At 38.1% G+C, this 13,802-nt stretch overlaps 1 protein-coding gene across 1 annotated transcript in view; it reads left to right on the forward strand.

Annotated features, from left to right (window-relative positions):
- Nucleotides 1–13,550, forward strand: part of ZBTB11 (zinc finger and BTB domain containing 11) — a 31,319-nt gene extending 17,769 nt beyond the window's left edge. Inside the window, exons 4-11 of the mRNA XM_046003522.1 lie at nt 1,670–2,511; nt 2,979–3,158; nt 6,054–6,299; nt 7,799–7,943; nt 9,024–9,141; nt 11,087–11,245; nt 11,369–11,544; nt 12,341–13,550. Of these exons, the coding sequence (XP_045859478.1) occupies nt 1,670–2,511; nt 2,979–3,158; nt 6,054–6,299; nt 7,799–7,943; nt 9,024–9,141; nt 11,087–11,245; nt 11,369–11,544; nt 12,341–12,858 (2,384 nt within the window). The 3' untranslated portion in view covers nt 12,859–13,550. The remainder of the gene's footprint in view (nt 1–1,669; nt 2,512–2,978; nt 3,159–6,053; nt 6,300–7,798; nt 7,944–9,023; nt 9,142–11,086; nt 11,246–11,368; nt 11,545–12,340) is intronic.
- Nucleotides 13,551–13,802: the final 252 nt, after the last annotated feature.

The following is a 13,802-nucleotide window of genomic DNA, read 5'->3' on the forward strand; positions in this document are numbered from 1 at the left end:
TGTGAGAAGTTTTTTCTTATGACTTCAAATTTAAATTAAAAAGGTGCTAAGTAGAAGTCCAAAATATGTTATTGTGTTTGTGGTTTTTGTTTGTTTTTTGAAAGAAACACTTACCTCAAGCTTATTTAACTTGGTCTTATAATTTGTAGCAAAGGTAACATGGCTTCAGCCTATTTAATTACCAACTTACCTAGGATGACTGAATTAGCCGTAATGATGATGTCCATGTGTAGTGCCTTCAGTTTGCAATGGGACATTAATATACCTCACAGTTTAAGGCTTCCCTTCTTTGTCCATTTATGGACTACATTTTATGTACCTTGAGTCAAAACTGAAAAATAGAGCAAATGTGAGTTTTTAAAAGGTTGCTTTCGGGGCGCCTGGGTGGCTCAGTGGGTTAAGCCGCTGCCTTCGGCTCAGGTCATGATCTCAGGGTCCTGGGATCGAGTCCCGCATCGGGCTCTCTGCTCAGCAGGGAGCCTGCTTCCCTCTCTCTCTCTCTGCCTGCCACTCTGTCTACTTGTGATCTCTCTCTGTCAAATAAATAAAAATAAAATCTTTAAAAAAAAAAAATAAAAGGTTGCTTTCCCTCTTTATTTCGCTAAAAGATCTCTAAGATAAACTATGATACCAGAAAAGCAAGGCATAGGACAGTGTATGTAATATGCTACCAACTGTAAGAACGGGGAATAAGATTATTTGCTTAACTGTACAAAGAAGCTCTGAAAGCTGTACATATTCTTAATCATATTGATTGTGGAGATGGAGTTGGACTTAATCACTCTTTTATCTTCCAGTTTTTGAATCATGAATATTAATGGCTTTTGAAAGTGAAGTATTGAGAACTTAGAAATAAACTGCTTTTATTTTCTCACATAAAATAAGAATATCATAACTCCTGTATGTGGTAATTATTTCCTTCCTTAGACCAGGAATAGGCAAACTGTAGCCCAAAGGGGAAAGACTCCCTTCCCTCCCTTTTTGTAAATAAAGTTACATTGGAATACAGCCATGCTCATTTGTGTGTAATATCTTTGGCCACTCTTTTCAGCTACAGTGGCAGAGTTGAGTAGTTAAAACAGACACCTTATGGCCTGCAGTAATTATTAATCTGATTCTTTACAGGAAAATTGTGTGGACCCCTATGTTAGATCTTGTTCTTAAATTTTCAGTAGTACAGCCCTTTGTTCACAATCATATTTTTATATGGACTTCTATTATTAAAATATACAGTTATACTTACAGAAGTGAGGTTAGGGGACAGGTTGGTTGAACCCTGCCTACTCACCTGCCTCCCTCTCTTTTTTTACCCTCCATTCTCCAGCAGCTGTTTCTTGAGGGGAATTTGAGGAACCCCCGGGGTTCTAAGGAGTACAGTTTGAAAATGACTGCCTTACAACAACTCTTTGAGGTAGTAAGTCTGATATTATTTTCTATTTTAGGTATTGAGAGACTCGGCTCATAGAAGTGAGTTAGTCAAGGCTTATTAAACAGCGAGAACACAAAACAAGTCCAGAGTGTTTAATTGCAGAATAAATGGTCATATATGCCTTTTGCCTTTGTATTTTATTTTATATTGTCATAATCATGTATTAATTGCTTTTCTAAAGTGTTTTAGTGGTTATTTAACTTTTTTGTACCCCCCCCCCTTTTTTATTGTTCCATGTAGGTTTTTGTAAGGCAAGCTTCCTTCCTTTATTGGAATTTGCCTATACTTCTGTGCTAAGTTTTGACTTCTGTAGCATGGCTGATGTAGCCATCTTGGCGCGCCATCTTTTCATGTCGGAAGTTTTAGAAATCTGTGAAAGTGTACATAAACTAATGGAAGAGAAGCAACTAACAGTGTATAAGAAGGGTGAGGTCCAAACGGTTGCATCTACCCAGGACTTACCAGAACAGAATGGAAATACTGCACCTCCTGTGGCTAGCAGCGAGGGGACCACAACATTATCTACTGAACTTGGGGATTGTGAAATTGTACTGTTGGTGAATGGAGAATTGCCTGAAGCTGAGCAGAATGGAGAGCCAGGACAACACCCTGAACGCCAGGTTTCTTCAGAGGCTCAAGCCACTCTGTCACCGGCAGGCTGTATAACTGGTTCCCATCCTGAAATGGAGTCTGTGGATTTAGCAACAAAAATTGATGACACAGAACGAGAAACTTTAAACAGCAGAGAAGATAGCACACTTTCTAATATTCATCCCAAACTTTCAAAAGAGAATGTAATCAATAGCTCTCCAGAAAACAGTGATATGGGAAATGACATGTCAACTGAAGATATCTGTGCTGAAGACATTCCAGAACCAATGCAGAACCTTGGCCAGTCTTTAAAAGAGCAGGAAAATCTAATCGCACTGACAACAAAGACAGACCTAGGCCCTGATGATGAAACTTACAGAAGCAGGCTTCGGCAGCGTTCTGTTAATGAAGGGGGGTATATCCGACTACACAAAGGAATGGAGAAAAAGCTGCAAAAACGGAAGGCCATTCCAAAGTCAGCAGTTCAGCAGGTATAATGAAGAGGTGACCTTTGTGGAAGTCAAAAGCATTCTGTTCATAAATTTAATACCTGTCATGAGAATTATTTTGGAAGGAAGGGCAGTAGGTGTAGGAAAGCAATACCAATATTAATACCAAATAAATACCAATATTAATAAGATAATATTAATTTGAAATATTATAACATGATTCATGACTTTAAAAATTAAAATGAGTTGGAATGCCTGGGTGGCTCAGTTGGTTAAGCATCTGCCTTCGGCTCAGGTCATGCACCCGGCGTCCTGGGATTGAGTCCTGCATCAGACTTCCTGCTCAGCAGGGACTCTGCTTCTCCCTCTGCCTCTGCCCATCTCCCCTGCTCATGCTCTGTCTCTTGCTTGCATGTGTGTGTGTGCTCCCTCTCCCTCAAGTAAATAAATAAAATCTTTAAAAAAAAAATGAGTATATTTACTTAGATTGTGTTTTGTCTCTTAATTAGGTAGCCCAGAAATTAGTTCAAAGAGGGAAAAAGATGAAACAGCCAAAAAGGGACACTAAAGAGAATACTGAAGAAGCAGCATCCCATAAATGTGGGGAATGTGGAATGGTTTTTCAGAGACGATATGCCCTTATAATGCACACACTGAAACATGAAAGAGCTAGAGATTACAAATGTCCGGTAAGTAACTGGAAAGCTAATTGAAGATGGCTCTAACTTCATGATAAACAGAATGCAGTTCACTGATTCATTGTTATTCTCCTACTTGTATTCTCTCAGTAAACACTGAGAGACATTCAGAACACTGTCTCTTTTGTATTGCTACGTAAGAGTCATCTTCTGATTTGTATGTCATTTCTTTGATTCCCCCCCAACTGTGGGAAAAAAAAACACAAAAAACAGTGATGTATCTTTGCTTCTTCCTGATACTACCCTAGTATGACAAGACTGAGATTATCATTTAAAAAATTATAAGCTCAGGGGCACCTGGCAGTCTCAGTCAGTAGAGCATGTGACTCTTGAGCTCAGCGAGTCATGGGTTTGAGCCCCACATTAAGAGTAGAGATTACTTAAAAAATAAATAAACTTTAAAAATTTAAAAATATAAGCTCATAGAAGGGTAAAGAGAACAGAAGAGGAAACCTTAGCAACCCCATTCTGGCCCCTGATAAATGGAGGGAATAATTGATAGAGCAGATTTGAAAGGTCTCATTCCCAGGCTTTCAGTGGGGAAAGCTAAGAATCTGTCCAAATTGTATTATAGAAGTACCAAATGCCTCGGGAATTAGTGTTACTAGCTACTTTGAAAGTAGAAGTGAGTCTGGTTGTTAGAAAGTTTTTAAAAAGCAATTAAATCACCATTGCTCCTTCAGTCAAAGATCGGTCTTCTACTTTCTGGAAGAGAGAAAACTATGACTGCTCTGAGGGTGAATGTACTATACCCAAAACAAGGGAAAAGGAAACCTTACTTACTGAATGTTGAAATATTTCAAGTTCTCTTAACCTACTCAAGTCCCAGAATATTAGCAGCCAGATTCTTAACCCAAAAATAGGTTTCTCAGAGATGAGAAATCTGAAGCCCAGTAACAAAGAACCTGGAGGGTAGTGCTGAGTAAAGCCTGTGGTTGACAGCTTCCCCGGCACCCACCCAGCTTACACAGAAATTCCAGTCAGTTTTTTAACATTTTGAAGTGTGAGTAGATGTCAGGCATCATCAGACTTATAATAAATATTTCAAGAAAGGGGTACCTGGGTGGCTCAATGGGTTAAGCTTCTGCCTTCAGCTCAGTCATGATCCCAGAGTCCTGAGATCGACCCCCGCATCAAGCTCTCTCTGCTCAGCAGGGAGCCTGCTTCCTCCTCTCTCTCTGCCTACTTGTGATCTCTGTCTGTCAAATAAGTAAATAAAATCTTAAAAAAAAAAAGATATTTAAAGAAAAATATCTCGAGAAAAAAGAGCAACTTTGGGGGATCCACGAATATAAAAGTCTTAGAAAAATTGGAAAATAGACTAAATGTCTCAGAAAATGATGCAAAAAACAAGCTAGAAAATGAGAGTAAAGAAATTTAGACAATTGGTGTAGGATGTCTAATATCCAAATAATAACAAACAGAAGGTGGGGAGAAGGAAATCATTGGTGCATTAAGGAAAAATATCAGAACTTAAGTTTCCTTGTGAAAAAGGGCATGTTGAATTCCCACAACCATGGATGAAAGTAAATGTCAAGATAAATTACAAAATCTTCAAATCGAGAGATAAATAAAAAAATCTTATAATAATGGTACAGAAAAAGACCCATAGAAAGGATAAAGGTCAGAATGACTTCAGGCTTTTCAGCAGCAATAATGGAAACTACAAGACAAAGGCATAATTAATGTCTTTAGAATTCTAAAGGGAAGTGATTTCCACCTTAAAATCAATAGCTGGATTATCAGTTATTTGTGATGGTAGAATAAAACATTTTTAGACATGCAAGGTGTCAAATTTTTACCTCCCAAACTCCCTTTCTCAGGAAGCTTATTGGCAGAGGTGTTCCATTAAAATGAGCAAGACTTGGGAAACCGGGAAACCTGGGGTCCAATTCTACAGAGTCCAAGCATAGGAAACAACCAGTCCAGGTTGGAACAGGACAAAATGCCTTAACAGAGATCTCTTTCTTAGGGTGATGTCTTTCAGTCTGCTCTTAGTAGATTAACTGAGAGAAGGGTTTGATGATGAATTAGCAGAAAATATAAAGAGAAATAAGCAAAACAGAAAAAGAAAGGAAAGAGAACCATAGTGTACTATATGACCTAGCTGTAATAATAACTACATCATTGAAAAAATGTGAAAACGAAAAAAGTAAGATAACAAGCATCTGCATAGGGTAGAGAGTGGAGGGGTGAAGGGAAAGAATCCTCATCCATTATTCATTCATGTTACTTAGAGTTACCAAAATAAGCATCATAAGAGAGTTTAAAAAAAAAAAAAGTGGCAGAAAAGTAGACCAAAAGAAGAATTTTAAGGGTCATTACAGTTTTGTTTTGTTTTTTTAAAGATTATTTATTTATTTATTTGACAGAGATCACAAGTAGGCAGAGAGAGAGGAGGAAGCAGGCTCCCTGAGGAGCAGAGAGCCAGATGCAGGGCTCGATCCCAGGACCCTGAGATCATGACCTGAGCCAAAGGCAGCGGCTTAATCCACTGAGCCACCCAGGCACCCCCGGGTCATTACAGTTTTATCTTTCTCCTTTCTCTAACCCCTAGTTTTCCTCCATATGAATACTTAGTACTCATATAAGTACTAAGTTCTCTCTCTCTCTGTGTCCTACCATTCCTTCTAGACAGACCTGGTCTCCTCATTGATGCCTTTCTTTATTGCTCCTTGACTCCCTCTGTGGTTAGATTATAAACCTCTCCAGAGTAGGGGCTAGGTCTTGACCCCTTTCATCTTTGTATCTGATACTTAACATATTGTTTTTTATATAGGGTATGTGTTTATTGATTTGTATAATTGTAACAAAATGGAAATTGAAATAGTCAAGTTTAACATTTGTTACAGAATTACATTTAGATGGAATTTACTTTTTTTGTAGTTGTGTAAAAAACAGTTTCAGTACAGTGCTTCCTTGCGAGCACATCTTATTCGACATACCAGAAAAGATGCACCCACTTCATCCTCTTCCAATTCTACGTCTAATGAAACATCGGGAACATCGTCTGAGAAGGGGAGAACCAAACGAGAATTTATATGTTCCATATGTGGAAGGACATTACCTAAATTATATTCTCTTCGAATACACATGTTAAAGCATACAGGTGTAAAGCCACATGCGTGCCAGGTAAGGCCATGAAGTTTAATTTATTATATAAAGAAGATTTGCACTTAACTGATGATGATACTGACTTATTCTGGAGTCACCCTCATTCCTGCAAAATGTCACAGAGAATTCTAGGACTTTTTCAGTTGCCTGGATTAAGGGTGTTTCAGTTGTGTTCTTTCATTTGCTATTTAATTTGTTGTAATTTGAAATTAGTCTACTAGGATATTCATGCAACTTACTAGAATTCAGAGGATGTACTGGGTGAGAATAACCAATTCATCACCCCATTCATCCCTTTAACCTTCAACAGGACCAGTCTGGACTGGAAAGGAACCCATGGTTAAACAAATCTCCTGAGCAAAAATCCTGCCTAAGCTGTGTGCTTTTTAGAGCTGAGGACTGAGACCATTAAATGCCAAAATAAAACTTCTAAGTAAAGAATCCTGTGATTAGCCAGTGAACAGTGAAAATTTTCTAGTAGGCCCTATAGCCTTGTATATAAGCATGACGCATTTTTTCCCCAGTAAAATTTTTAATGATTCTCTCTCTCTTTTTTTTTTTAGCTTTTTATTATAAGAGAATAGAATAGACCCTCATGTACCCTTTATCCAGCTTTAGGTAGTTATCAACACATAGTCAGCTGTGTTTTTTGTATACTATCACTCACTTTCCTACTCCCCCGCCCCCTCATTTCTTTAGAAGCCATGTCCTAAGCATCATGTTATTCATAGACTTGAAAGTATTAACTGGGCCTCTGGTCTTTTCATGTAGAACTACTCAAAATGTGTGGTCCGTGGAAGATAAGTACAGAAATTGAGAGTAGACATCTAGAAATTGTCATAGCAATTGACATTATTGTGACATTTTTATCATATTTAACAAAAAATGGATTGAAGAAAGGGAAAAAGAAAAACCTTGTTCTTCATCACAGAGTTTGAGAAGCACTGTTCTAGTTGGTGTAGCAAGAAATTAGCATATTTTCTTGATTAAGTTCTCATGTCTCTTTTAATAGGTAAGGTGTACTGTATAACTAGTCACACAAGGATAGCGTGAGGGTCTTTTGTACCGCTTTGAGCTCCTCCAGGGATCACCTGGATATAAGAAGAGTAGCAATATTTGTTAAGTACTGAGTCAGAAGATGATCAGTCTGCTAATATCCTTGACATTTGTTTCAACTTTCAGTTTGTCATTTTGTTCATAAGTTTTTTTCTTTAAAATGGCATACACTGGGGCGCCTGGGTGGCTCAGTGGATTGGGCCGCTGCCTTCGGCTCAGGTCGTGGTCTCGGGGTCCTGGGATCGAGCCCCGCATTCGCTCTCTGCCCTGCGGGGAGCCTGCTTCCTCCTCTCTGCCTGCCTCTCTGCCTACTTGTGATCTCTCTCTCTGTTAAATAAATAAAATCTAAAAAAAAAATAAAAAAAAATAAAATGGCATACACTTTCTCTGTCCTCATTCTTCAGAAACAGCCCTGACTTCTCTTTTCTGTTTTACCGGTTTAAACACCTGTGCTGTCTCAGGTCTGTGGAAAGACTTTCATCTATAAGCATGGTCTAAAATTACACCAGAGTCTCCATCAATCACAAAAGCAGTTCCAGTGTGAACTGTGTGTTAAGTCATTTGTTACCAAACGGAGTCTTCAAGAACATATGAGTATTCACACAGGTAATGAGAAATTTGTATTAACAAATAATAGACAGTTGCATATTATATACTCTTAAGTTACTATTATATTGACTATGCTGTAATTATTTTTGAAATTATATCAATATACTAATGGCTCTATGTATGCAGTTTTTTATTAATGAAAGTAAGGCTAAAGGTTTTCTTAAATCTAGTTTTAGAGCTGTCTTACTGGTATAAAAATATTCATTGTTTTCCTCAGTATAGAAAAAAGTGTACTGAGTATTAAATTATGCATAATTTAGGGGTGCCTGGGTGGCTCAGTGGGTTAAGCCTCTGCCTTCAGCTCAGGTCATGATTTCGGGGTCAAGCCTAGCATACGGCTCTCTGCTCAGCGGGGAGCCTGCTTCCCCCCAACCCCTGTCTGCCTCTCTGCCTATTTGTGATCTCTCTCTCTTTCTTTCAGGTAAATAAATAATATCTTTTTTAAAATTTATGCATAATTTAGATCCAGGCACTTAAATGGTCATGCTTTTAAAAGTTGATGGGGCACCTGGGTAGCTCAAGCATCTGCCTTTGGCTCTGGTCGTGATCCTCAGGGTCCTGGGATCAAGTCCTGCATTGGGCTCCCTGCTCAGTGGGGAATCTGCTTCTCCCTCTTCCTCTCCCCCTCTCTCTCTCTATAATTCTCTCTCAAATAAATAAATAAACTTTTTAAAAATGTAAAGTAATAGGCAGATGCGACTGTCAACATGGTGTAAGGCTTATAATTTTATTAGAATTTTTAGTCCATACATAATTATTTTCCAGTGCTTAAAGTAGTTATGTGGAAATGGCTGTTGAAGGGTATAGCGGCTCTAGAACTTGCATTCAATTCTATATTACTACAGTCCGGATGATTATGCAAGCGCATGACGTTCTTTGTGTAGTAGTAACCTTGCTAGTACTGTAGTTGAGAGGAAATAGATTTTGACCTCGTTTGTTGTTCTTCTGAGTAGATGACTGCCAAATGTAATAGCTTTTGGTCCTCTTGATAAAATAACTTCCAAAGTAGGATGTAAATTGTTCTGTTGGAAGAGCACTTGATTGTTTGATTTATGTTGTGTTTTTTATTTTTTATAGGTGAGTCCAAGTACCTTTGCTCAGTTTGTGGAAAGTCTTTTCACAGGGGCTCTGGACTCAGCAAACACCTAAAGAAACACCAGCCAAAGCCTGAAGTTCGAGGTTATCATTGTACTCAGTAAGTATTTAATAGGTAAACTGATCAATTTCCTTGTGTTCTTAGTAGATTTATTTGAAAGTTCTCAAAAAAATATTTGAAGTCACTCTAGTTGATAACACTATTATATAATTGAGATTTGCTAAAGGAGTACAACTTACACACACACACACATATATATATCTGATGTGATAGATACGTGAATTAATTAAATAGGAGGAATCCTTTCACAATGGATACATAAACCATTATGATACACATTTTAAATGTCTTATAATTTTGTCAGTTATACCTCTCAGATTCTCTTTTCTCTTTATTTTCCAAAGTCTCCTGAAATCTCTTTTATAATCGAGATAAAACTCACTTAACATAAAATTCATCATTTTAAAGTGTACAATTCACTGACTTTTAGTATATTTAGTACATTGTGCAGTTAGACATCACCACTGTCTTACTCCAGAATGCCTTCACATTCAGCCAGGCTATTACAACTCTGTCTTGGCCTTTTCTTCCTGTTTGTGCTGAGTCAGCCAGAGATGAGAGCCTAGGGCCTTCTCAGGTTTTCTCTAAATATGTGTTGCCCTGGGCAAGTACGTGGACTTCTCAATTCTTGGGAGTATGTAAGAGTTTTTCAAAGCCCCTAATGCACCACCATTTCATTCCCCAGCCTTTTCTCCCAAGCCCTTGGTTTGTATAGTGTTTGAATCAACCAAACTTGCCCTATGCGGCAGAGGCAAATACATTTGCTTTTTTTTTTTTATATTTGCTCTTAAATGTTCTCAGCAGACTTCTCCTTCACTACAAAGCCCTCTTACCAACATCTAATGATTTTTTTTTTTTACTATTATATGTTTGCCTGGTTGCTTTACAGTTTTAATCAGTTTCCAGGGTTCCAGTAAAATTGATTCTCATAATTTAGGCCAGTTTTGTCTACTGCTTTTGTGGAATAGTGGGCTTGTGGGGCTACTGATTCTGGATATTTGCTGATGTCACTTTGATCAGTCTTATTATAAAACAAAGATTTTATTATCAGTAGAGTTTTAGTTGCAAGTGAATGAAAACCCAATGTAAACTGGCTTGAAAGAAAGGTAAAGTCTAGGAGTCCAAATGGTTTAAGGTAAAGAGATTCACACTCATCAGCCCTTGATGTCTCCAAGGCTCTCTGGACAAGGCAGTCTCAACGGTTTCAGCCTCACATCCTCTCAACTCCTAAATCACCAACCCCCTTTTCTGGTAATTCCTATATGTAGGTGCTGAGATCCACACCCATCAGATCTGGTTAAGTCATTTGATTATCCCTAATCGTGGCCAAGGGAATGCCAGTGCTGTGATCGACTTAGGCCTGAGGCATTTGCTTCATCCCATTTGTGGTCAACATTGTGGCCTACTCCTAACACACGAACAGAGAAAGAGAAAGGGTAAAAGCGGGGATTTTAGGTGGAGAAAGAAAATCAATGTCTTATAGCCTTTGAGAGCTTTGTGTGGTTCTTGTAAAATGTTTCTAGTACTAGAAATAAACCAGTAAAGGGAAAAAAGAGAGAGAGGGAGACAAACCAGGAAACAGACTCTGAACTGTAGAGAACAAACTGATGGTTACCAGAGGGTAGGTGGGTGGGGGGAATGGATCAAACAGGTGATGGAGATGAAGGAGTGCACTTCTGTTGAGCACCGGTGTTGTATGGAAGTGTTGAATGACTATATTGTACACCTGAAACTAATATTACACTCCATTTAACTAGAATTTAAATAAAAATTTTTAAAAAATTAAAATGTTTCCAGTACTCCAGAGCTAAAAGAACTTAAAGCCCTGAAGCCTTATTGCAAGATTGGAATAGTAACAAATTCTTGTGTTTTAAATTGGCATCACTTTGAAGAGTTCTAGAAACCCATGAGTATACTGAGTCTTGGAAATTTGTTTTAAAAAGAAGAATAAAGTGATCTGATTGGTTGAACTTTATTATTACAGATGTGAAAAAAGTTTCTTTGAAGCTAGAGATCTTCGTCAGCACATGAACAAACATCTTGGTGTGAAGCCATTCCAGTGCCAGTTTTGTGATAAGTGCTATAGTTGGAAGAAAGATTGGTATTCTCACGTGAAGTCTCATTCTGTCACTGAGCCTTACAGGTAGATACATTTGAGCAGGATCTGAACTTACTTGAGGTGGTATATGTACTTGGATTAATTCTTTTGGATGCTTGTGCTTTGGGGAAAAAAATTTGTTTGTTTGGTTTTTTACCCCCATTATAGGTGTAATATATGTGGCAAAGAATTTTATGAGAAAGCATTATTCAGAAGGCATGTAAAGAAAGCTACACATGGGAAAAAAGGAAGAGCAAAGCAGAACCTAGAACGGGTGTGTGAACAATGTGGAAGAAAATTCACTCAGTTAAGAGAATATAGGAGACACATGAACAACCATGAAGGTAACTGTACTTAATATTATGTATATATGTAAGTAGAATGAAAGGCACATTTAATAGTGAGTCTCTCTATACCAACCTTCTTGCCTTTTACCTCACCTCATCTTCCTTTGATAAGAGTTGAATCCCATATTATGTGATACTTATTCAAGTGATTGAGATGATCCTAAACCTGGGTGCCTAGTTATTGTGTACATAGGTAAGTTCCTTCTTTAGTGAGCTTAATATTCTACATCAACATTTTTTTTTAAAGATATTATTTATTTACTTGACAGACAGACATCACAGGTAGGAAGACAGGCAGGCGGAGATAGGAGCAGAAACCGGCTCCCCGCTGAGCAGAGAGCCCAACGAAGGGCTCAATCCCAGGACCCTGGGATCATGACCTGAACCGAAGGCAGAGGCTTTAACCCACTGAGCCACCCAGGCGCCCCAGGTCAACATTTTTATGCTGAACTGGACTATTGGAAGCTTCTGTTACCTTATCCTAATATTATAGGATCGCAGGGAAGGTTAAATGAGTCTATGCATGGAAACTCAAAGTTGTCTCTCAGTAACTTCTATCTCTGGGAACATCTGTGGAGAGATTGTATTGCAGAATCTTGCAATTCTTGTTCATTCTAAGGTACAACATTAGGTCCTGAGTAAAGATTGTCGTAATCCAGATAGAAAAGGGCTATTGGACTTAAAAGCATTATTTATCAGGAAACTTAAATATGTTTTGTTACTTGTACCTTACACACACACACACACACACACACACACACTTCTCTCTGTCTCCCTCACTCTTTTTTAATAGGAGTCAAGCCATTTGAATGCTTAACATGTGGAGTAGCCTGGGCTGATGCCCGATCTCTAAAACGCCATGTCAGAACACATACTGGTGAACGGCCCTATGTCTGCCCCGTATGCAGTGAAGCCTACATAGATGCTCGAACACTCCGTAAACATATGACTAAATTCCACAGAGATTATGTGCCTTGCAAAATTATGCTGGAAAAAGATACCCTTCAGTTTCATAACCAAGGAACTCAAGTGGAGCATGCTGTTAGTATCTTAACAGCAGACATGCAGGAACAAGAAAGCAGTGGTCCTCAAGAACTGGAGACAGTGGTGGTGACGGGAGAGACCATGGAAGCACTGGAAGCTGTTGCGGCGACGGAAGAGTGTCCATCAGTATCTACGCTCTCTGACCAAAGCATTATGCAAGTGGTTAATTATGTGTTGGCGCAACAGCAAGGACAGAAGCTCTCAGAAGTGGCAGAAGCTATTCAAACTGTTGAAGTAGAGGTGGCACACATTTCGGAAGCAGAGTGACTGTAGCGGTGGAGATCAAAGAAGTGACATCCCCTGTGTACTGAACTCACAGGACATCTGTTCACACTGCGGTGTGTGACTGTCTGCCCAGAGTTTGTAGATCAAGGCTTTGGGCTGTTTGGTGATGTTTGAATTTCTGAACGGTTTGTCTGGCTAATGGGTTCTATTGAAAAGTCCATTTACTGTAAAGAAATTGAAAGCAAATCTACTTGATCGCATTGGTTTATCATGGTGTACTTTTTATGAATTAATGTTTATAAAGGACTAGACTAAATTAAAAACTGTATAGTTTCACTTGCATTTTGACATTATTATATACTTTGAGTTTAAAAGGCTGCACTCGTCAGATCTTCTTCTCTTTTATTCTCAAAATAGAGAGGTTCTGTGATTTCATTTGCCCTGTTTATAGGTTTAAAAAAATTCTAATATAAAGCATTTTAGTAGGATGCGTAAGTATATTACATTTTTTAAATGCTTCAAATCTGTGATTCTCGACTTACTATTTATTTTAACCCCTTATAAGTCAGGGATTTATTCTATTTTAAAGCACTTAATGAGTTACATGTTGTAATCACGTTTGCACAGTATACTTAACCTAGATGGGGAACCCTTAAGTAAATAGCTGATTTTTTAAAATGCTGTTAAAATGCATGAAATGCCTATTAAAGCCTTACTATATACTATCTCTTCAAGGCAAGTAAATTGACCATGAGCAAAGAACACTGTTATTAAACACTGTTGATGGGAAATTTCTCCTTGATTACATGGGACAATGAATGAAAAAAAAATCTGATTCTTTTGCTGAAGAATGAACAAATTGAAACTAGATTTGGTATGTTTGCAGCTTTTGTATCATGTTTAATTGTTCAATTTTGTTGAAAAACTGCAATTTAGAAATAGGATAGCAATACGGACCTCTACAGTGGTCCTGTGTGGATACTGTG

This window comes from Meles meles, chromosome 4, assembly GCF_922984935.1.
Source record: "Meles meles chromosome 4, mMelMel3.1 paternal haplotype, whole genome shotgun sequence".
NCBI lineage: Eukaryota > Metazoa > Chordata > Mammalia > Carnivora > Mustelidae > Meles > Meles meles.